Source organism: Motacilla alba, chromosome 2, assembly GCF_015832195.1.
Source record: "Motacilla alba alba isolate MOTALB_02 chromosome 2, Motacilla_alba_V1.0_pri, whole genome shotgun sequence".
Classification (NCBI taxonomy): domain Eukaryota; kingdom Metazoa; phylum Chordata; class Aves; order Passeriformes; family Motacillidae; genus Motacilla; species Motacilla alba.
The window spans coordinates 100,631,541-100,656,861 of record NC_052017.1 but is presented as its reverse complement, the minus strand read 5'-3'; the positions used below and the strand labels follow the sequence as shown (position 1 = coordinate 100,656,861).

Genomic DNA, 25,321 nt, shown 5'->3' with positions numbered 1-25,321 from the left:
TTCTTAAGAAAAGAGGGTAAATGTACACTGTAATTTTAGGTAAGCATTAGAAAGAAGAGATCCTATTAAAAAAAAAGCATTTTGGGCCTGACATAAAGGAATGGGAGGCAGGCTGGTGTTATTGAAACAAACCACATTTGAAGAGTTAAATTAAGATTGTATATCATCAGCAGTATCCAAGTAAATGACACATTCCTGAACTCCTCGTGTTAGGTCTAGATGGTAGTTTAAGGTCTAGATGGCAGTCCAACAGCTTAGAGAAAGAGTTAATTAAATGCCATCAAGAAACACCGCTCTAATTAAAGAAGGATGAAAATGTTTGCACTGAACTGGTATTAACTCCTAGACATTTCAAAGATACATGTCAAAATTTCACCCGGAAAGCAAAATTTCAGTAGTATGATTCAACAAATCACTTGCTCTGGCTTTATGGAGCCTATTTTGGAACCACTGCTTTCTGCAACAGCATTTAATACCAGCTGAGCTTGTAGCATTATATGCAGTGCATGTAGTGGGTTTGGCCTGACAGAGCAAAGAACAGAAAAGAGTATCAAATGCCAGAACTAGTCGGGCAGGGAACAGGGAGAAGGGCTGAAGAAGTAAATGCAAAAAAAACTTCAACATGTTACTGACTGCTAGAATAACTTTCTCTTTCAGCAGTCCGCACAACATCACGGTTGCAGGTCCTGAACTTCTCTGATGCAGACCAGTAAACCAGAATAAGTCAGTTCACAGGGAGCAAAGAGAATGAGAACACGGTATCTCATTCTCCAGGTTCAGGGAAGGGCACTGGAGAAGAAGATTCACTCCTTATCAGTAAGCAAAGTACTTTCACATCAATAAAATGTGGTAGCATTAAAACATCTTCAAATGCAACAGTCACAACAGAGATTTTAACAGAAACAGTTTAAAGAATTTACATGGACAAGCACAGAACTGGCAAAAACAAAGGCACCCAACACAAGTAATTTTATTTTAGTAGCTAGCACTTCAATACCATCCAACAAAAGGGAATGCCACACCAGCCAAAAGTAGAAAGCATTTGGCTGCAATCATCACATAAATGCAAATTACAGCTCTATTACTGGAGCCCTGGAAATCCTAATGGGAAAAAATAAAGTACGAAACTCTGTTCTTACCTCAACAGAGTCACCAATTAAAGGCACAATATCACCCAGTATAGGTTTAAAACTTTGTTGGTCATTGATGGTTAGTTCAGTCTGTGAATCTGTTCCCTTGCCAACACTGGCCATTGTCTCTTCTTGAGGATGCAAACTGGATGCTCTGAGTGCAGCAGACAACACCTCCACTTGTGCTGCAGTACATGAAAGAGAAATACATGAGAGACTAAACTGCAATAAAATTTTTAGCAAGTCCACAGATTCAACTTTTAGACAGAGACTAATTAACTGAAAGATGGTGGAGGAACTACAGGAGAGGTACACCAACTTAAGACCATATTGGTAAATCCCAAACTATGGACCAATTAAATGCTAGATTAAGACTCCACTCTTTTTCTAGGGTACCCAGCCAAACCACAGGCCAGTGAAATTTGTCCTTAAAGCTGAAAATAAACAAACAAACCCCATAACTCAAGATGAATAAGGAGACAGCTGTTATGGCAGGATTGGGTCTTTAACAATTTTAGTAAATATTAATGGTGCAAATAGTTTTTTGGGGCATAACAGCCCATGAATATTAACTTACAGACTGGGCCATTTGTGGGAGGTGGGACTAAGAGAAAGAGGGACAAAGTAATTCAAATAAAGATTGAGAACAGGTTTCCTAATACACAAAGGATTTCAGTTCTGAGAGGTAGTTTCTCCCTCTATATATTTTCATTAAATTCTTACATTTTAATAGCAACTCTAAAGCAAGATCTATATAGAAAGATGCCAGACCCAACACTTCAGCCTTCTTGGATCCTCCAAACAAATAAGAAGGTTGTACTGTGGGATGTTCTCTTACTCATCTCAAGAAGGCATTAGCACTTCATACTCTGCTATCCACTCTTTTGGAAAAGATCCAGCAGTTCTGAGGCTGCTCTGCTTTCCATCCCTCTGTTTACTGCCAATTAGAAAAAAGCTTTGTTGAGCAATGCTCCTTGGATATACCCTGACCTGAGATCAGGTATCAGAGGCAATCTCAGCTGCCAGGGACACAGAATTCAGTGCAGATTAATCCACCCTGCCACTCTCCTCCTCCATTTCTTTCAAAGGAGGCAGGGAGGAATAAACTCCTCACTTATTAAATTTATCCAACCATCCGGAAGATCTGTTCCTCATAGATTTTGTCTTTTCCAAGGTTTCTTAAATGTTCACTGTGAAATTACATGACAACCCATATGCTTCTTTTTAATCCCATACTGCCATACTAAACTACAGAATTCTGAATTTCTCCCTCCAGCATTTTGAATATGGTTGTTAACAAGTACTAAACAAAGAAAGTTGGACTCATTTGTAGACAGAAGAAACAGATTTGATATACAACTGTTACAGGAAACAAAAATTGTTAACTCAGCAAAATCTTAGATTAGAAGCCTTAGCAAAATCTAGCAAAAACTGGAAAACACACTGTGAGTTCACTGGTTTGTTGGTAGAGTCTGATGAGGAGGAATAAAGACAATTCTTTACAACACACAATGCTAACTCTGTCCAATTTCTGATAAAATAACCCAAAGATATTCTTGCTGAATTCTTACAGTATTCCTCAACAAGAAACAGGAAAAACAAACTGTTAAAACCTTAAAGTGTAACCAACATTAATACTAATACTTCCACTATAAAACATGTGGAAAATATAGTTTAAATATATATATATATATTCTAATTTACATATAAATGTATAAAAATAAGGAATTTTACAATTTTTAATATTAATAAGAGACTGCTACAACCTTACTCTTCAAGTATTACTTCACTGAAATAAACTTGTATACTCCAAGACCCACGAGAATAAAAAAGATCAAGGTTAATAAATTTTCCCAAAACTTAAATAAATCACCCCCAAAACCAGGAAAATAGGTGGCTATGCCAGGGCAAGAAATGCCTGGCTTATTTCCAAACTTTTTTAATTTAGAGAAATCAAACAAGAAAATTAAAAATAATTATATTCTGTTGCACATTGAGACATTTTACTTGAAGACCCTTTTCATGAAGGACAACTTAATGAAAAATGTGCATTCCTCTCACCTTCACTTGAAAGTGAAGAAAGCTTACCCTGACTAGGTAAACGCCTATTGCTTCAACAATGTTTATGTATTTTCTGAAAAATACCCACAGAGCTCCAAACATTACTTATAGTAACAAAAGTATCTGCAGCAGTAATTGGGAATTTTCCAAGACATATTCCCCATTCATGCCTGTCAGCCTGCACACCACCCTTGCTTAGGGGCTTTAACAGGATGGAGACAACACCTAACCTGATTTCCTCTGCCTGCCCTAGAAGAAATATGACCAAAAAATGTGCATTTCCTCAGCTTCTTGTCAATTGTACAATCTCAAGATATGGGGATGAAGGACAGGAGAAGGCAAACTCCCAGGGATTTCATTGACTGGCAAGTGCCTTCTTTCTTCTTTCAGTGCTTATCTGTGACTTCAGTGCTGCCATTCACTGAAAGGTGAATGTCCTGAAGTCCATAAACATCTTAAGGTCCTAGCTAAAAGAAGAGCCAAGCATCACTGCTGCTCCTCATCTCTCATGAAGAGATTCCCTACTGACATGAGACTGGAAAAGGCTTTCAGAAAATCATTTCAAATTCAAGTAAAGGATAAAGCTCCCCTTTTGTGAATGACAGAGAAATGCTTCAAGAAGGGAATCTGCTGGCTCACCAGCTTTCACAATTACCATCAGTAAAAACTGGATTGTAAAGGTCCAGAACTAAAGGTCCAGAATAGCACAGAACTCAAGTAAATGCATTGCTCAGATAAAGTCATTGCTCAGATAAAGTCAATGTTCACTGGATCTTAGAACATTAATTAACTCTTTCTTCACCTTTTACTTCAGGTGAGATGTACTTTTAAACAAAAAAAATATTTAGTCTTGGCTACTGTACATGAATCCTAAAACAACAGGTACAACCTATAAATTCTAAATCACATTTTATCTGGTCTTACTGAATGTCCAGGTTTTCAGGAGTTTCTGTCCTTTCAATAAACCTTATTGTTGTTTTCTGTTTCTCTTGATGTTTCACTAGAAGACACTGATGTTTCTTTTTTTTGTTTTGTTTTGTTGTTCTTTTTCCTTTCTATCTTTTTTTTTAAGGGATCTGCCTTCCTTACCCTCACTTCTCACTCAGAGGCAAAAGCTATGGGCTGCAATGGGTACAGAGATGAAGTACCTGAAACACAAGAACAGTTTCTTCTCCACTTACTCCTCACCTGTTCCATTAACAATATGTTTTAGACTTTTATAGCAGGCAGTGCCAGTAACCTAACTTATAAACATAGTTCTTATAAGGGAATGGGATCAATTGACCCCACATTTGGGCTGGTCTGTCCATATTAGATCTTCTTTTGCAAAGCAGCTTGTAACTAACTGGCTTAGGCCACAGTTAGCCTCAGTAACCTGCAAGTCAGGCTTCCTCTATTCCCCCAAATAATATTAAGGAAAACTGACATTACATGATTTAGTCCTTTCTATATAGATCATAAGAAAAAGCCAGTTGAAGAAAGTGTCAGTGGAAAGAAAAATAAAGAAATAAAAACATCTGAGGAAAGAAAAGCAATCTCTGAAGGAAGTGAAGACAGCAGCAGCCTCAGGGAATTGGAAAAACGTGACATGAAAAAAGACCTGTGATGATTTTTAAAAAGCTGGCATACTTCAGGGGAACGTGCAGGTTCCCATCTCTCAGTCTGAGACCTTCCAGATGTCTGGCCAGTGGATTGGAAAGGTCCCTTCAAGAGGGTTACAATAGCAGTGCTTAACTTTGCACAGCCTGTGTAGCTCTGCTAGCCAGCAGTTTGCCTCTGAGAAGCCAGGCTCTCTTTATCTTGATTGCTGAGTGCTCAACCACCTATTGTCCAGATTTATCACTTTGGCAATAAGCTAGTTCTGGAAGGAAGGCCCCAAGGTAAAGAGTGAGATTCAGGTGAAGCAGTTCATCCTTTTTCGAGAACGAGATTAGGGGGAAAAATTCTATGATGGTCACTGATAACTGTTAAAAAACTGGTTTTGCTGGAGATCTCACCAGTCTCCACGACTTGAAGCAAAGATCTAAGGCTTGAAACAGAAACTGCTCTATTGAGGTACACTGCAGAAAACCCCAAACAAACCAATACCACCCACTCCACCACAGAAAAAAAACCCCATCACAAAACATCAAACCAAAACCACACAACCATGGCCAGTGTGTATGTAAACAGTAAGCCCTTAGTGTTTGGCATCCAAGACATCTGGAAGATGGGGATATGCACTGAACATGCCATACTCTGGGCTGCATGAGCTGGTGATGCTTTTCCTTTGACCCTTCCCATTGGCATGGTACACTGAGGTACTCCTCAGATAAAAACTGAGTTATTCTTTCTCAATACTTCTGCTGTAATGATGCAAGCAGGTGAGGGGAGAAGCAACTCACACAACACAGAAGGGTGAAGTGGGACATGTGAAGCAGAGGAATGCCAAACCCAGAAAGGAAGAGAAATGAAAATCAGAAAGAAAATAGGAGGGGAATACATGTGGAGGGAAGGGGATAGGGGTACCAAGGTATAGTAGCTGCTACGGATGAACATCCAGTGCAAAGCAGAGGGTGACGGGAGGAAGGAACAACAACAAAAAAAACCACTAAGAAAAACCCAACAAAACCATATTTTTCTGACTCAGAAAGAACAACTGCTGGCTGAACTTCAGCACCAAATCTCCACATCTGCCTTAGCTGTCAGGGACGGGCTCTGAAACCAACTAGCAAAATAGAAATCAACAACCTCCTCTGATTGACCAGTGAAGAACAGCACCTTATTACCAACACTAGATATCCTGCAGAGTCAAATAACAAAAATTCAGTGTGATCTTAAGAAATTCCAAAAACCCTGTGCCACTATGATTCCACACAACATTAATTTTCTTCTTCTCATAATTTCTGAAATGTTAAAAAAAAAAAAAAAAAAAAAGAAAAGAAAAAAAAAAACGAAAAAAACCAACCAAAAACCCACGTCAAAAGAAGGCTGCTGAATTTGCAGTCAAGCACAGAGAGGCAAGGTACAGCCAGAGACAAGGTCATCTGAACAACTTTATCTTACTGACACATGCAAAACATCATACACTGCAGTCTCATTCCCAAACCACACTTCATCACTTCATCTTGTCATGCCTTCAGGATCCTTGGCCAATTTGCTATAGAAGCCAGAAGATGTGTACCCATGGAAGCTCTCCAGTATGGCAGGCCTCCACTTACCCACCACTGAGAACACAGCATCTTCCACTCCCATCCCTTGGCTGGGAATGCAGCAATAAAGACAGGAGCACAGCATGGAAGCAGGAGTCCAGGACTTAGGTGACAGCAAGCCAATGAAGAAAGTAAGTGCAAGAAAAAGATCACAGGGATTTAAAAAGAAATAAAGAGAGGAAAAAAAACCCTCCTAGCTTGTTCAGTCATTGCTGTCAAAGCAAAGCCTACTCACAGTACAAGACTCAAAAACATAATGGCCAGCTTTGCAGAGAGGGGAAGTGCAGGCAGGGTAAGACCCTATGGACTATTTGGGACCAGAGCTTCTTTGGCATACATTTGTAAGCCATGTATACTAGAGACAAAATTATCCATGAAATTAGGTAGTTTCATAAAATTTCCATGAAAACAAATTAAGATAAGCTTTTGATTGAATGTTTATACCATCAGTTTGCAAAAACAGTTTTAGATTATATTGCCATGAGCAAAGAGACAGGGTTCTGATCTTCTGGATTACCCCCAGAGCAAGCCTACCTTTTGTCACAATTTAGGAAGCATAAGATTCAAAACACAGGTATTATGTCAGCTACTCAGACTGAAGTCTGGATCTCTACCACTTCTATGTGTGCCACAGTGTTTGAGACAAGCATGCAAAATTCATACTACTTGCACTTTGTGCGAAATTAAAATTGCAATGTTACTAAATCAAAACAGGCACGTTGTTAAATTCCAGCTTCTCGAGTATTTAAACCGAATAACGAGAGCATAGGCAAGAGGAAAAAGAGTAGAAGATTTAGGAGGAATGTTTTATGGGGCTTCACTACACAGCCTTGACCAAATCAGAGAGGGGGAACCCATGGTGTTGACAACCTAGTTAACAGTTTTCTTCTACTTAAATGCGCAAATGTTGGTCAACAACTCCATAGAAAATCTCCTGACACCCCGTCAAGAGACCTACAAACAAACAAACAAACAAAAAGAATTCCAAAAACCTGCTCTGAAACAAGACATGAACACACATGATAAACACTCGTAACACAGGGCGATTCTGGACGTACAACTACATGCTTACATAAACCACTGTAATTTATGCATTAAGGTATGTTCTCTAACTATAGACAGAGCAGCTTTACAAAGTAAACCTGAACAGCAGTGCAAGCTTCTGCAGCTGGCTTCAGAGATGGGTTATATGAAGACTGAAGTCATTACCAAGGGTGAAATTTTTTTCTTACCTCTTTCCTTAGTGCCCAAAGCACTCCTAAAGCAACGTTTTATCTGCTGACTTCACAAGTGATTAAATAAAATTACAAAATGGATTTAAGAAAAGTTATTAGCATATCAACCCACTAACAATAAAATGAAGTTGAAAGCAGCATCAGTTCATTCTAAAATATTTTTCCCCAACTTGTCTCTTGTTTTCCTCCTACTTTTTCTGATACAGAGGCATGCTTCCCCCCTAGAGATTCTTCAGCTCCAAAATAAAATGGTTTCCTCCTTAGTGGTACCTCCAGACTTCCTGACTGTGACACTCAAGCCCAATGTGTCTTAGAATTTATTCAGCATATGAATACCAAGAAAAACCTATTTCCAGTAAGTATGTGTAGAAGAGCCAAGTCCTTTTAGCTGAGGAGGTGTCTCTGAAGTGCTGCTCCACCACCTTATAACACTTATGAAACACTTCTCCATTCTTCAAGAGCTTTTAAAATGGAGAATGTGTGTTCACTTCAAGAACTCAGCTTGGATCAATTATCAGCCTGATCTGACAAACTTGTCGCATTAAAGCTGTAAACATGTGACTGCAATATAAAACCCCTTGCAGAAAAAAATGGAGACTATTTTATCCAAAATCAAATGGATAATGAGTAAAAAGAAAACCATAATTCACACTGATAATTAAAAAAAATAAAACCCTCTTAATCTGCCTTATTTTGCATGTATGCTAATTAGAAATAAACTTGCTAATTAACAGCTTATGCCTTTGAACCACCTATTTGATCATAATGTCAGAACAGGCAGTCAGAATTTTATACTGCCAACTGCACATGCATTCAGTTTATAAAAGGAATTATACTCCTTTTAAACATCTTTACACAAATGCAAATTCTGTTTTAGTTGACTATCAATTTTCCCCAATCTCTTTGAGGACCAGGAGAAAACAGTACTTCTGACTTTTAAAACAACTAAGAGGTTAAAGCACAAACTGCTGAAGCAACATATACGTATCTCCAAACACTAAAAATGCTTCAGTATCTTTACCATACCTTTAACATCTGGATCATCTATATGGGGTTCCAAATTTTCTATCATTTCTTCTAGTTCTTTCCTTGTTGCCATAGGAATGCTTGGAGACACTGGCATAGTGAGTTCCTGAATTTCTCTATCGAGTTTTATATCAGAAGTCTGCTGAAGCTCAAAGTCAATATCTATTTCAGGAAGTGGAGTCCTCCAGAAATGGAAAGAGTTGTATAATTCCTGCTCTGAAAGAGAGGTTTCCTGTGAATTCAGCCCAGACTCTTGCACATCTGTTGTACAGCAATGAGAACTTTGCTCGTTCTCATCCACCATTTCCCCACAAGATTCTGAAGGCAAAGTGCAATAGAAGGATGATTCAGTCTGGAAATCACTTTCCCTCTTGGAGTTATTTGACACTGTATTTTGATCTTCTATGACATTTTCAAGTTTTGTTGCAAAATCATCACTATCATCACAATGTGAAGACAGATCCTCTGTCCTGTTGTGCTCTTCATCTGTTGTGCCATCTTCTGTGGTCCTGACTTGCTCACTGCTGAATGCCAAAGAAAGTGGACATTAAAAAACCAAAACAGACTTGTTATGCTCTTTTCACACACATGCTATCCACTTGTTATTTGTCAAAGTAAATTTATTTACACCGTAACAAAACAGAAGTCATAGAATCACAGAAGGGTCAAGGTTGGAAGGGACCTCTAGAAGCCACCTGGGCCAACCTCCTTGTTCAAGCAAGGACGACCAGAACATTTGCCTAGGACTTGTGTCCAGACAGGTTTTGAGTACTTCAGAGGATGGATACTCCGAAGCCTTCATGGACAACCTTTGTCAGTGCTTAGTTATCCTCACAGTAAAAGAAAAAGTAGGTTTTGATGTTCAGAGGGGACCTCCTGTGTTTGGGGTTGTGGCCATTGACTCTGGTCATGTCACTGAGCATCACTGAAAAGAGTCCAGCTCAATTCTCTTTTCACTCTCCCCTCAGGTGTTTATGAACATTGGTAAGACCCCCCCAGTGAGCCCTCTTTTCTCCAGGCTGAAGTCACAGCTCTCTCAGACTCTCCTGACAGGAGAGATGCCACAGTCTGTCATTTCGAGGCCCTTCACTGCACCCTCTCCAGTGTGCCTCTCCAGGTCTCCCTCTGGATGGCAGCAGGACCCTGCAGGTGATGCAGCCACTCCTCCCAGTTTTGTGTCATCAGCAGACCTGCTGATGTTACACCCTGCTCCACCATTCAGATCACTAAAGAGGATGCTAAACAAGACTGGACCCAACGCTGACCCCTCATGATACATGGTCAGTGACCTTCATACGTGCTGCTGACCAGTGCCCGTGGGCCCAGCCAGGCAGTACTCAGCCCACCTCCCTATCTCCTCATCTGACCCAACTTCAGCAGCTTCTCCACAAGGATCTTACAGGAGACCATGTAAAAAAAAAATCCAGGTACACGGTACACACTGCTCTCCCTTGTCTATCAAGTCAGTCATCTCACCACAGAACATATATCCTAATTCTGCTCTATGAAGATGAGAAGATCCAGATCTTTCCATTTACCAAATATTCAATTTATCCAGAGAAGTTAGTTTTTCTAACAGTTCATGGAGAAGAAGAAGAAGGAGGCAAAAGTAATTTGTAGATTTAGCAAATTTACCTGTTTTCCTGTGCAGAATCACAATCTTCTGGGTTTTTACCATCTTCTTCTTTAAAGTACTGGCCACTGCTGGATGGATTAGCAAAAGTTGATATGAAAGGCCCCAGGGACTGAAAAGCTGCTTGGCGAACCTAGGGGAAAGGGTCCAAGGCGAAAAAACAAAATTTTATATATAATCTTGCTGTCCTATAAAATATAAAATGCCTGCTGCTAGGAATTGAAAGGGTCATACGCTTACTAAGGAAATCAAGAGCAGAGGCTCTTGTCTGGAATGAATCAGCCAGATGTATACAGAGAGCCAAGCTTAAAAAAAAATTTAAGAAAAATGAAAAAGCATGGTGAAACCAGTTAAATCACAGGTTACCAAACTGACAGGCTTATTGCCCACAACCAAAGGAGGAAGAATCTGCTTAGATAATATAAGCAGGTAAATTTGAGAGCTCAGCTCAGAATTTTAACAACTTGAAAGGAAAAAAAACATCATGTACAGTAAACAGACATGTCACTTTCAGAAATTTGACTGATAAGCATTGTATTTATTTCCCCTTCCTATCTGGCTATGCCGTGCAGTTACTCCTCCTTTCTCCTACTATTTATTGTCTTCTCAACAATTCTCTATCTCAATTTTTGTTATTTGATTAATTCTGCTGGGCTACAACTTGCATGACTTTCCAAGATCCATGAGCTCATGCTTCTGTGCAGATGATCCTTTGCTCTTGGAAGTTGTCTGCTTAGTAACAAACTTAAGGTTCAAGAGTAAATCTTCAAGATGGCAAATAATAAAAAAATCCCAAACAAACAAAAAAACCCCCAACCTACCCCCCAACAAGAACATAAAAATCCCACCCAACTCACATTAAAAAAAAAAACCACAAAAACCCATCACCTGAGAAACAATAAAAATTTAGTGAATAAGACACTCCCCACCATCAACATCCAAAACACTCACAAAACCCTAAATCAATCAACCTCCAAACCAATCGCAAACTCCACCACGCCCTCCCTCAAAAAACAACATGGTGGTAGGGAACCTGAAGAAGAACAAGTATATAATAAGTAATTTTCCAGTTTTGTTAATGATTCTCAGCAATGTTAATCACAGGCAATCCCATAGCTAAAAAAAAACTACTCCACTGACGGAGTTTTTCTTACATGCCGCTGTAAAAATATGAGGGACTCTCTACACCCATCATTTAACTAACCATTTTAAGAACAATTTTGCTTGAGGTGCATAGAATAGCTTAGATTACCCACACCCATGAGAAGTTCTACATAGAGTATTGCAGTAAAATCCTTCAAATATGACAGCTATTCAAAAAATAAAAAGCAATTCTTACCCATCGTGAAGGATCACTAATCAAATTAATAAAAAGGGTTGACAATTTTGTCCTCCGGACTTCCTGTGATGTTGCACAAGAAACTGCCATGAAGCACTCAGCACAGGCTTTCCTAACTCCCCACACATTATCAGAGCAGAGCTGGAAAAACCTTGGCAGCTGTTAGGAATACAGTGGGTGAGTTTGCAAGTCTTAATAAGCAGCACTTGTTTCAAAACAAGTTCTCTTTTCACATTCATTTTCTTCACCTGGTTGTCCACCTTCATGCTCGGATGCGCAGTTTAACATTTGCAAGACAAAGAACACATATTCAGTAGCACCACGCTTCTAATCTGCTGCTTTCATATTACTTAGGGATACAGATAAGGAAAATACACCTGGCTGAAGAATAGCAAGGAAGTACTAACTCTTAAACCTGATTTGTACCCCCAGAAAGTCCCCAAAAAGTGCAACTTCAAATATACGTCCAAGACCAACAAACCTATCATAAGACAAGACTTCATGTCTACACCATTCTTTTAAAGCAGGGACAAGAAAAATATACTGGCGCATTATTAGGAAGCAGTTCTTTACTGCGAGGGTGGTAAGGCACTGGAACACACTGCCCAGGTAGACTGTGGATGCCCCAAGCCTGGAAGTGTTTAAGGCCAGGTGGATGAGGTCTTGAATAACCTGATCATGTGGAAGCCATCTCTGACAATGACAGGGGAGGGTGAAACTAGATAATCTTTAAGGTCTCTTCCAAACCTTAACATTTTTTGATTCTATGACGAACATTTTACCTATCAGAGACCACTTCAGATTTTTTTAAAGATTCTTACTGAAATGCAAAGGAACGGCATCTTAAGAAAGAAAAAACCTTCCTTTTCTACCTACACTACTCATTGTTAGATTTATCAACCTCTGCCATCCTCTATCCTACAATGCAGGACATGAGCTGCGAAGAAGAACAGGGGAATGAGAGAAAGACTGCATTTGCTCAAGAGAAAATATGTTTGAACAGAGCAGTGGTTTTACTAATATAACTGAAGCATTTTGAAGGTGCTCAGGTGCTTGGGCTTTTTGGACACAGTAATGGTAAGGGTGGACAGAGTGCAGGTGAGGCACAGCTGCCTTGGCTTTGCAACAGGCACAGTGACAAAATATGAGTAATTCAATGGCTGTTTCTACAGCCTTGTTCACAGTTACTGATGTTCAGCTGTTCCTGCTCTCTGCAGCCAAGTATTCCGGACTTTGCCTCTAATTTAAAAAATCTTTTAGATTAGAAAATGAAGCTTTATCATTCAGCTTTTTAGACACCTCCTTTTTCCTAACAATCCAAGAAGAGCAGAAAATAGCATTTTCTGTTATAGAAAGAGAACCCCAGCTGTCCTGCCACACATTACTGCTTTCAAATGAAATAATCATCACTTTTTTATTGCATAGTAGTCTAAGTGCACCCTCTACAAAGTTCTAATCCAAATTCATTACGCTAATCACTAAAAAGGCAGTTGTGTGAGAGAAATCAATTTACATCCCAAATCAGGAAGCATATGGGATGCAAATCCACACAACTAAACTTCACTACCAAATGACTTGAATCACTCAATAGCCAGAGAAAAATGCAGCAAATGCTTTAAGAGTATAAGAAATGGCCTGAGAGCCACAATAGGCCTACCTGTCCAAACACCACAATTGCAAAAAGTTGCAGAGCCTCTGGCTGAAGTCATGCCTGCATTTAAACTCTGTCCATGTAAGTTCCTTACTAATTCAGGGCATTGATTCATCAGCCTCTGCTGGCCCTCAACGAGCTCACTGTCCACATTACCAAGAGGAGAAAGCTTGAAGAGGGATCCCAGAGCCTGCCAAGCTGATTTCTGCTCCCTAGCCTTGTCACATCTCCAAATCTATCAACATCCACTAGCTCCCCAGACCCACCATGGGAATGTGTGCACAGTTAAGGATCCTAGTCTCACCACTCCATCCAGTTCCCTGCTTCTCCATTTTGAATTTGTCCCTCTTCCCTTTATTTCATTTGTTATTTCTGAAATTCACTTATTTCCTTTACTTTACTTTCTCTCCTTTCCAGGAGGCTGTTTGAGGCAGGAAAACTGACTTGAAGAGATTAAATCAATACATAAGCCTCAGCACTCCCAGCACTTGATCCTCCCTGCAATGCTCCCCTGTATCTGCAATCTCTCATGAACTGCCCTTCTTCTGTAGCTTGTCTGGCTCCACTCCTGAACTGTATTAAGAAGAAAAACCCTTTAAGAAATGGCTTACCAGCATTTCTTCAGTGGCTTGCTGTCCAACCACACTGCAGATATCTCCAAAATTGGCGGCACATACCTTACAGACAGAATGCAAGAAATAAAGACTAAGACCACAGTTTTAATACAGCAAAATCCAAGGGGAAAAAATCAATAACTTCTAAAATCAGAAAAATGTGTTTTGTTGCAAACTCATTATGAGCTACTTTCCCATTCCATCACTTTCCACGTTTTTTAAAAAATAATTTTATTTTCTTAAAAATTAGTCAGTCTTTTCTAATCACAGAAGAACCCCAGAACTTAAATGAAAAGAAAAAGGGATAAAATGTATTTGAGGTGCTGTCAAATTAAATAATACATGCAGGTATCAAGAGAAATAAGCTATTCAATGGCAGGATGAGACCAAAGTGCAGCCTCCAGATCTAAACATCATGATGGAATACTGGTTTACTTCATCTTTGATGAAGATGAGCATCTTTAATTCCATCTGCCCAGAGATATGAGCTCAGGTGGTTGATGCTGCATCAGCCACAGCTGGTTCATGTTTTCCTAGCTACCAACACAACCATAAGGACAAATGCTCAATCACACTGCAGCTATCTACAGCATCAGGACAAGCAGATGCTGTAGATACTTTTTTTCTAGTAATAAGGGTAGTGATTCTGGGAAAAAAATCTCAGTGTCAAATATTAAAATTTGTGGAAATGCGAGATACAAACCCCCCCCTCCCGCCCCACTTTCACTTATACATGTCACAAATGAGATCTACCAGGAAAGTTTCTTAGTCACAGGCAAGTTCCATGCACATGACACATTTTTTTCTCAGATAATCTAGACCAAATGCTCATAATTCATACCTTACGAACATGAAACATCCTGCAGTCACAGCACATCTCGCAGAACCTGGGAAGCACAAGTCTTTCCGTGATGTCCTTTCCAACCATGGAGGCCATTTTGCACATAATCTAATGACAAGACAGACACTATCAGAGATGCTTGCACAACACACCATTCTGTGTCAGCTAAGCAGAGGTTTTTTACATCTACTCTCCATTCTGATGAGCGTAATTTTACTGAAAATTGTGAAAAATATTGAAAACAAAATGCCATTTGAATTGAAAAGTTTGGCCACTTTTGCAAAGAACTGTGTTTCCCATTTCCTTGTCATGACATGACACAGGTGTAGAAGATGACACTGATCTTCCAATAAACTGAATCAAATTCCCAGCTAACGAAGATAATTGGACTCTTAAAAATTATTCTCCTGTGTCACCCAACAGACCTTATAAAAAAAGTACATGATTCTTTTACTATTTCAATACGAAATGTATACATGTACATTTAACAGAAAATTATCGACAATTAATATGTTTAAGACACTTCTGAGTCCTGTATGGTTTAAAATTAATTACAACACTACACTGCATATATGCAACTCCCAAACATAAAATTCCCAAAGAAATGTATTGCACCAAAAAAACCTCTTCCCTCTAACTGCTCTTTCATTCTAGCTTGTACTGAAACTTAAAAAAAAAAAAAAAAAGCTTTAAAAAGCAAAAATAATTTTTCGTTTACCATTCCCCATCATGTCAATAGAACTATTTACATTCATTCCCCTATAATAACAAATGATGGCTTTTCTAACCTCTAGGGGGTTGATGAGGTACCGAAATTTCTGTCAAGTTTCAATACCTTCAAAACCATGAAGACAGATAAAACTAATCTGCTTATACTTTATTCCCTTATGTAGTTGTAAGCTTCATCAAGAAGCACTAGAAATTTGGTGCCAAATGCAACAGTGCTGGAGACTTTTTATTGTTTATCAGTCCAGCCACTGTAGGAAAGTAAAATATTAAATGAGGTCTCTCTCAAGCAAAAAGAACAGAAAAAAATTCACCCAGCAGAAAGCAGCAATATAAATTGCAATAAAAAAAGGAAACAAAAGGGCCTACATCTGCCATTTCTCCATTATAAATTAACTAATCTGCTTACTATTTTAATTCAACACATACATTTTAATTACAAAGGTTGTGTCTAATGCAAAAAAATGGCCACCAACCAACCAACCATGAGTTAATCAACTCAGATGCTTATTACTTTGTCCAATAAAACACAACAAATCAATAAAGAGAACAGACGTACAGCAAAGAGCAACAGAACTGAGGCATTAAAGCTTTTGAACTGATGGAAATTTTCCACACAGGCAATTTAAACTCCCATAAAATAAACAGACAAACATTCAAAAAACTAAAAAGCCAACACAGCAGATGCTTTAGGAGTCAATAAAATTAATCCCCTGCACTGTCTTGTCCAGCTGGGTTTTTTTTTAATAGCACATGTAAATTATTAAATTTAAATCTTAACTTGGCCAGAGTACACAGCATTGACACAGCACAGCAGAAGTTACAGATTTGTTACGGAGAGGGAATATGACGTTTTCTTTTTAGTAATGGCTGTGCAACTTGGAAACACAACACCACCACTGCACTATCAAGCATTCAGGCAAACCTTTGGCTGTGTGATTTGGTACTGCTGTTACTTACAGCCACAGCTTCTGTTTTCACATCGTCGTTGCTGTCTGGAGCTGTCAGGTCTATCAGCACAGGGCACACTTTGGTCTCCACATCATATCTCTCGATGAGTTCTTGCTCCAACAGCACTAACAAAGCTGCCTGGCTTGTTTTTCTGACCTGCCATAAAAAGACAAAAACTGAACCAAGCAATTCCAAGACAGTTTTAATTTTTTGAAATACATGTGTCCTGTATTTTGGAAGCTGTACCTATATACCAACACATAGCAGTACTAACTGCACACAGTGAGAGGACAAGTGCTCCACAAGTGCTTTTGCAAGCACTTCATGCTTGCTGTCCTGTGTTCTGGGAAGTAAAGAGGTGGATACCTGCTTTAGTTGACAATGTGCAGATGTTTCTTGGGTTCACACACAATTTGTTTTAGTGTCAAAAAGAGCAGTCATGGCAAATCCCAAGCAAATGTGTGAAGAAAAAACAGCACAATTAAAGGAGAGTAAGAAATTTCTAAGGAAGATTAATTTTACTGAACAAATCCTCTTTTTCTGAGATTAACAAGAAATAGGCTGGCAAGGAGAAACTGCACTTATTTCCAATGCCTTTAAATTCTGAGAGACAATTCTGCTTAGTCCCATTAAAAAAAAAAAAAAAGTAAAAATAAGCTACCCATTATTGACGTCATAGCTTGCTAACCCCTACCTCCAAAAGGAGTAATTTCACCAGAAAAGAAAACATTACGTACAGCAAGACACTATATATACTGCAATGCAGCAATTTTGGAAACACCTTTGAGCTCTTTGTTTCAGAGATCCACAGCCCAATGAACTATTCAACAGATGTTAACACAATGAAATCACTGAATCCTCTAGCAGGAGAACATCAAACAAAAGTAGAGTTCTTGAATTATACATGAATTAGCAAAACAACTACTAATAAAAAGAGGTTTGGGTAGTTATTTTTAACTATGTAAATTTTGAAAAGGGCAAGGAAAAAAATGATAAACTCAAGAGGTCTAAAATATTGAAAATAATGCCTCAACTAGCATTGGCCTAGTCTGAAATGACTGGAGAAGTTTCAAGAAAGCTTTGGACAAGCTAACTTATACATGCAGAGAAACAAACCACATGAGTTCAATCCTAAACGTTTATTGGATTGATATACAAATAACTGGCAATGAAGGTGTTAAAAAACTGAATTATACAAAGGACTAAGTTTTTCATTACTACCATTCCTTTTTTGCCAGAACTTAAATTATGTAAGCTTGTCTTAATGACTAATTTTGTCCATTTGAATACAATATCAGATAAAAGGCCCCAAATCAGGACAGATCACATTAGATGTAAAAAAGTGTCATTACATTTTCTTTAAATATTTCCTTTAATATTTTCTTTAAATAAATTTATAGTACCATGTATTTCATGTCCATTCCAAATCTTTATATCCCAAAATATAACACACTTGTACCATGCTAAATTTAAATAATTTGGCATCACAACCGTATTTCACCAGCTAGAAAACTACTCCTACAAGAAACTGACCTGGTTATTCTGGTCGGCAAGGTATCGCACCACAATTGGTAGCAAGTATTTGGAAAAAGCATAAGGGATTGAAGGTCTGTTTTCTTGACAGAACATAGCAATATGAGGCACCTGTTCCATCAGTTCTGCCCGCACTGTTGGCTCTGTAAGGGTCAAAACAAAACGAAAAAAGGGCACAATATGTTTACAAGCATGCTCCCAGATCCTGCAAGAGTAAGCTTCTTACAGTATTCTACATACAAAGTATGTTCTCAAGTGTTGATGTCAGTGTGTTTGTCAAGTTCCATTTTGCCATCTTTTTACAAAAGCAGATAAAACTACACTCTGTGCTGCTGAACTACTAAAAAGTCAAGTCTCACACTCTTAGTAATAAAAAAAGAAGAGGTGTTAAGACAGCCAGTCAGCCCCCAAACATTATGAGTATCAGAATTGTCCAAACTCCCTACGAGCATCACCTACTTCACAGAAAGTCAGCCTACACTGAAAGTCAGTCCAAAACTGGCACCACTGTGAGAAGAACAGAACTGAGGGGGAGTCTGGGCCACGGCCTCTCAGATGGGAAAGATCCCACTGTGCAGGACAACCAGCCATAACCACAGATGCTGTTCTTCATTCTTTGCTTTTTAAGGCTACTGATGTAACTGTCAGATGGAAAAGGTCCTGCATCTTTCCAGATGCTTCTGTTAAACCTTTGAGATGTGTTTCTCACCAAAGTTGGTCATGATTTAAAAAATATTTAATTCTATTTTTAAATTCAAGAAATGGCACACTGCCTGGATGAATTCTAATCCCCACAGAATATGCACATATACCTGGGGGATGAGAGAAGAAGCAAGAGGAACAATACAGGCATGGATTAAATTCCAGCTATTAGGTAAACAGATTCAATTTAAGAAGCAGGACCTTATTACACGCCTAACTTCTCCATGGGGATGAAAGAAAAAATCAGAACTAAGTAATTCTGCCCTTTCAGGATTTGTTGACATATGCAGTTACCAATGGTCTACTGATTACCTACAAAAAGACATAACAAAACCCATCAACTACTCTCAAATTATACTAATTTGATTTACAATATTTTAAATAATAAGATGTATATGTCACAGGATAGATACATATGCTTTACTGAAGTTTTACCTAAAGGTTTTTCAGGTAAAACTTAATGGTATACCTGAACCATCTTCCTTGGAATACTTGTAATTAACATGATTAATTAAAAATACAGCCTTTTGTTAAGCAGAAGCATGCAACATGCATTTGTATTTAACATGGCAAATGTGTGCAGCACTTGGCTTTCTTGAACACTGGCTACAAGTGTAAACTGAGGTCTGAATAAAACATAACAAAGACAAAGCGAGTCCCCTGCTGTGTGCAGTCTTTTCTTCACTGAGGACAATGAGAACAGAAAAGATCACTGCACACAAAGTAATTAAATGCCTATGGGCTCCAGTTCTTTCACTATAGACTTAAATTACTGTTCCTATAGAAAAACATACCAAAATCAGAGTTGCAGGGGACCTTATAGATCACCTAGTTCCAACCCCTGGAGGTTGGGGTTCCACTAGACAGGTTGCTCAAAGCCCCATCCAACCCGGCCTTGAACATTTCCAGGGATGCTCTGGAAAGTTTATGAGTTGCTGAACAAGTTGCAAAATACAAAATGAAGTCTCAGACAAATCAATATTGTACAGGTTTGCTGTTCATGACAATAAAGTAAAAACCGTCTTCCAATCTGCTCTGTATCTCTTCCCAAACATTATCAGGAGCACAGAGGAGAAAAGCATTTTTACTTAAACTTCAGATGTTCTGAAACTTGCAGGGTGAACTCCATAAACAAAAATGGCATACTGAAGAAGTCAGATCCCAAAGAACACTATACAAACTATGTGCAAGTTTTAGCAGATCTAACAAAAATTTACACCTTAACAAAATGCTAAACTCTAGTCTCGTGATCGAACACTCCATTTGTAGCACTAAATGTAACAGCTGCCCAAAATATGTGCCTGTAACTAGGACAAACTAATAGTTAATGAGATTATTAATTCTGAAAGTTGGAGTCTCCATATCATGCTAATGCAAAGAAGAAAGTATTCCTATTGTAGTAACTCATCTTTTGCTTCCTGATAAAAATTTGCCAGAGCAGTCCTTAGAACACAAGGAAGAGAAGGTCCAATTGTTCCTTAGGATGAGGTGGTGTGGGGGGCTCAACCAAAGTAGATCGGGTGCTTTCAAGAGTCAAGGCTGCAAAAATCTATTTTCTTCCTACATTTAATTCAGTTCTGATCCTTTTCTCTTACAAAGCCTGGCTTCTTCAGTTCTGGAAGAGGGGCTTGAAGTGTGCCTGAGAAAGGAGCCTTTTCACACTCCAACTTTGGCACATCAATGTGGTTTTTTTCACCTGTGCGACAATCTGCTCAAAGGTGGCTGAGTTAAAGATGCCTTGTACCCTCCATTTTCAACTGCTCAGTATCCACTGAAAGCAGAGCAACTACAAATGGAAGAATCCTTCCTTGCTGAGCGCATTCTGAGATAAAGAAAGACATTATCTCTGCAAACAGGCTGTACACAGCCCCTCTTCCAAGAGCAATTTGTTTGAAAAGGGTGTAGATGGCAAGCAGAGCACGATGAGGAACCATCAGGCTGGGCAAGGAGGACAGGAACTTGACAGACAAGAAATGGGAACCAGTGCCCAAAGCCAGGGCTGGAGGAACTCGTGCCCACCTTTCCCAGAAGGCTGTTATTTCAAGACATGCCCAGGACATGATCAAGCAGCACAAAAGACTTATGTAACAACACTTATCCTTAGGGTCTTCCTCTCCCATCTTAGGACTCATGCCTTGTTTCTTGTGGCAGACAGAAGATGACTGGGGGAAGGGAGGAAGAGAGGGCAGAGGTTAAAGGGGATGGAGAGCAAGCAAAATCAATCTGACTGAGGCTGCATGCGTGGCAGCAGTGCTTCTTAAATGGCTTCTAAACTTGCTTCGGGCAGTTCCCACCCTCCCAGACACAAAACCTGCAGCTTCCATTTATGCCAGTGCTACTGTTCATGCAGCCAGACAATAAACCGTATCAAAGAACTGATCTAGCTGATGCAGCTTTTGCCTCACCACAGCAGCATAATTAAACAGCAAGAACTGGCACTTAATATTGATCTCCCTGCGCAATCACACAATTCCCCCAAATAGCACAACTGTCTGATGATGGAAGCAAGCAATGGTAAAAGAAGGTGCTAGAACTGAGGGGAAGAAGCAAAATACTAGGAAAGCCAATTTATTCCTCTTCCTAGTGTGAAGCTCTGCAAAATGTTCAAGCCGGGCTCTTCACAGAGTAACTGCACACAATCATTTGATTGCAGTCTGAACTCTGTCTTGATGCTGAAGAAATAGCTCTGCAATCAAAGCCAACAAGAACTCTGCATTAAGCATATCAAGAGCTGTGTACATACTTTGGACATCAGACACTCAAAATGGGGAGACCAGTTCTGTACCTCTTTGACACCTCTAAAGTTTGCCCACCCATTGATAAAGCAATGGCAACACTCCCTTTCTCTAAATTGACGAGGTTTGCTGCGAAACTGGATTTATACATTTCTTTATGAAGCACTCCAGTAAAAGTGCAGGATGTACCAAAACCACGAGATCCTTTTCCTTCAGAACAGGGTTCATCAATTATGCAGCACTTATGTCAGCTGCCTAACAATACTAACGACCTGCAGATGTAAAGTGAGCCCCTTTCTTCCTGAGCTACCAAGTCAGCTCTGGCTTTGTGAAGAACACAGGCAGATGAGACGATGCAATTAAAGATTTGAAACACTCATGCCCAGGAGTGAATTAGAACTGTAAAGTCACCTTAGTTCTTATGTTCCCTAACTTTTAAGTACACGGCTCTGGGATCTTTGTAAGGTCAATTCAAAGCAACAAACAAGGAGCGCTGTGTAGGGAACTGGCTGTGTAACACAACACCGTAATTCGCCATCAAAAGGCATTTGTGCTGTTCTGGGGAATTACTGCTGCTATGCAAGAAACTGAACCTTAAGCTTACCAATTTAGATAAGAGCTCAATTCTTCCAAAGGCTGAAGCATATGTTCCAGTGTGTACTGAACAGAGCCTAATCTTGCAGTCTGATGCAGTTACAGTAGAGCTTTTTTTTGCATTATGTTTCCTTAAGACCCAAGCAGCAATGCCAAAAAAATCCACCGAAGTCAGAGAGCTTTCTCATTCCCTTCATCTACTCCTCAGCTCTGTCTTTAGCTTGAACAGGTGGCACCTCCAAGCAGGGATTCCAGGAGGCTTCAATACATAACAATGTCTGCCATTTCAGTTTAAACTTCCCTGTTGTTTAAAACCAAATTTACAGCTTGGTCATTGTTAGTTTTGGCCAGGACAGCATTAGTTTTCTTCATGGTAGCTGGTACGGGACCATGTTGTTGATTTTTGCAGGAAACAGTGTTGAGAAGGGATGTTTTAGTGATTGCTGAGCAACACTTACACAGAGAACCAGGGCCTCTTCTGCCTGGCAGGAGACGCACAAAGAGGGAATGCAGCCAGGACAGCTGATCCCAGCTGACCACAGGGACACCCCAGACCACGGTGTCCTGCTGATCATATAGAGCTGAGGGAAGAAGGAGGAATGGGGGGGAAGTTCAGAATGGTGGTGTTCATGGTCCCAAGTCACTGTCAGATGTGACAGAGCCCTGCTCTCCTGGGGATGGCTGAACAACTGCCTGCCCATGGGAAGTGGTGTATGAATTCCTCTCACATTCATAGTGAAGAAGAAGGCAGCTTAAAACACTGTTTGCAGCACAAATCCAAAACATGGCCCAATATTAGTTAAGAAAATTTAACTCTACCTCTGCCAAAATCAGCAGCTATCAACACAGTGAACAGTGCACAGCAGTTACAAGTTGCTTCGTAAAGCATAAGCTCATACAGCTGGGGAATACGTCTGCATTCTGTGTTTTTTGCACTGTACAATATAGTCAAGGACCAGGCTTTGACAAAGTATAAACAAACCAAGAGGAGAATTTTGCTTCATGTCAAGTTTCTATTTTAGGCAGTCTGGAAAAATCTCTGTGTACAGCTAGGTTCCACATAACATTTGCCTGGAACAGTATTTTTCTTTTCAGCAGAGGAAGTATTTTTAAATGCTGATCTTTTCAAACTACCTCTTGAAAGTACAAAGTCTATCCATTCCTTAAAGTAGCAATCAACTAAAAAGAAACCCTGCAATTTGTTAAAACAAAACCTTTGAAAAGAAATATTAATAAAAAAGACTAGATTTCCTTACTCATTAGCATTTTATTTCATTCTATCATATCTTGTGTATTATCTAGATACACAATTACACTGAATTGAGTTTTAGGAATCAAGCAAAATTAAGAGAATGACAGAAGACAGTGAAAATAGCTTCCATTTTTTCTGTTCATGAAATAATTTTGAAAAGAATTTTCCAGAATAAAATGGCACGGTTCTACCTCTCTTCATTTCCAGACCACACAAAACCATCAATATCTTCACATCAGCACCTACAGAATCTGGGCAGACTTTTTTTCTGCATAAACAAACCCTCAGTTTTTACTTTTTCACAAATGACCACTCAAATCAACATCCTAAACTAACTCCAAAATCATACAAGCAATTAACTATTTCTTCTTAATCCATGAAAAAGAACATTTCCCCTAAAATCTGACACCATCTCTCATGTAAAGCGGCAGCATGCTCACTTGGCTACTCCTAGCACATACACTCAGCTTGGATCTGTAAGTGTCTAATGTTTATTTCAATCCTGCTGAGGCTTCAGTTCACTCTCTATTCCACTTCAGCTAGAGGAAGTAAAGCACCACCACCAGTTGCCCACTGGAAATTAAAAAGGGATTATTTTAGAACTGCACAGTGTAATCCCAACTAATTGCTTCAGACCAGCTATTTATAAATCAAGTTATTACTCAGCGCCACCCCACAACCAGATTTATTTCACAATGCTTTATTCTGCAGCAACATACAGTATTTTAAAAAAAGTCTGCAGTGTTTTAATTATCCCACTACAACCATTCTCAAATACAACCAGCAGTGAATTTCCACTACATTTGCGAGGAGTTGTAAGCTTTTTGTGTTGTAAAATTGTATACGAAGAATAACCACTGATGATATTAAAGCTGCTTTAACTGACAGTTTTTATGGATGTTTTAAGTACACCTGAATATTAATAATACTGCCCTTTGTTCTTATTAAGGGCTGTGAGCAACAGGGAAAGGTGTAAGTGCATGCCCTTGCCTTAACACTTCCATTCTATAAAAAAACAATTCACAGAATAACAGAATATCCTGAGTTGGAAGGGACCCAGAAGGATCATCAAAGTCCAACTCCTGGCCCTGCAGAGGACTGCCCCAAGAGTCACACCATGTGCCTGAGAGCACTGTCCAAATGCTGCTTGAACTCTGTCAGGCTTGTGCTGTGACCACTTCCCTGGGGAGCCTGTTCCAACGCCCAACCACTCTCTGGGTGAAGAACCTTTTCTTAATATCCAACCTACACATCCCCTGACATAACTTTATCTATCCTCTTCTTTCCCCAAAGATAACTTTCCATTTCCCTCTTTATTTCCTTCCACAAACATACGTATTTTCCCTTTTGATTTCTACCATTTCCCATTTCATCCTTCCCTCTGACTTTCCTACCTCTCTCAAAGATAAAATAAAAGCTAGACAAGTGGAAATACACTGCAACCAGAGGCCATCCCTTTTAGCTTAGCAATCCAGCAGAAAGGCTGATGCATGTGATGCATGTTCTGCTTCAGCAGTCAGGCTCTTTTCTCCTACTAACCAGAAATGGATTTCATTACTGACTGGCAGAGCAAGGAGTGAAACACAGACTAATGACGGAGGATAAAGTCACTGTTAGTCACTCATCAGATGCATGGAGAGGTAAAAGAAGTTTACATCAAGCACAGGAGAAAATTCTTAGCAGAGCACAAGGTGGGAGATAAGGTATGGAAAATCCTGGAACATGAAGACAGGGAATGGAAGAAAATGCAGGTGGAGATATTGGCAGCTGGGAAAGGCAAATATTAGCATTCCCACTAATACTGCTTACATATCAAGATTTTTGTTAAATGAAATGCTGCAGTATGTGCTGTTTGACAAGTAATGTTGGCATGTCTCAGAATACCAACAGCAGTAATTGAACCTACATTAATAAAGCCATTTAAGCACACTATTAAGTAATTAGGGTTGTGAGGCCATCCACATTAAGCCTGATTATAGAGCTTCAAAATTTAATGACCAATTAGCCTAATAATTGTTTTCAAAATCAGGTTGTTTTTGAAACTGCATTTACAACTGATTCTTTGCAGTAAAGAGATTGCTTTTCAGAAGAAAAACATCCTAGCTGG

General features: G+C 39.3%; 1 protein-coding gene across 9 annotated transcripts in view; it reads right to left on the bottom strand.

Moving 5' to 3' along the window:
* The window catches only part of PPP4R1 (protein phosphatase 4 regulatory subunit 1), a 64,015-nt gene that overhangs the window by 11,108 nt on the left and 27,586 nt on the right, over positions 1 to 25,321 (bottom strand). For 8 of the 9 annotated variants that reach the window (XM_038127067.1, XM_038127068.1, XM_038127063.1 and 5 more), the window contains 8 exons: positions 17,932 to 18,074; positions 16,408 to 16,554; positions 14,722 to 14,829; positions 13,878 to 13,943; positions 11,616 to 11,774; positions 10,279 to 10,409; positions 8,644 to 9,167; positions 1,140 to 1,315 (listed from right to left, as the gene is read on the bottom strand). In XM_038127067.1, coding sequence (XP_037982995.1) covers positions 1,140 to 1,315; positions 8,644 to 9,167; positions 10,279 to 10,409; positions 11,616 to 11,774; positions 13,878 to 13,943; positions 14,722 to 14,829; positions 16,408 to 16,554; positions 17,932 to 18,074 — 1,454 coding nt within the window. The remainder of the gene's footprint in view (positions 1 to 1,139; positions 1,316 to 8,643; positions 9,168 to 10,278; positions 10,410 to 11,615; positions 11,775 to 13,877; positions 13,944 to 14,721; positions 14,830 to 16,407; positions 16,555 to 17,931; positions 18,075 to 25,321) is intronic. The other variant, XM_038127064.1, reaches the window with a different exon arrangement.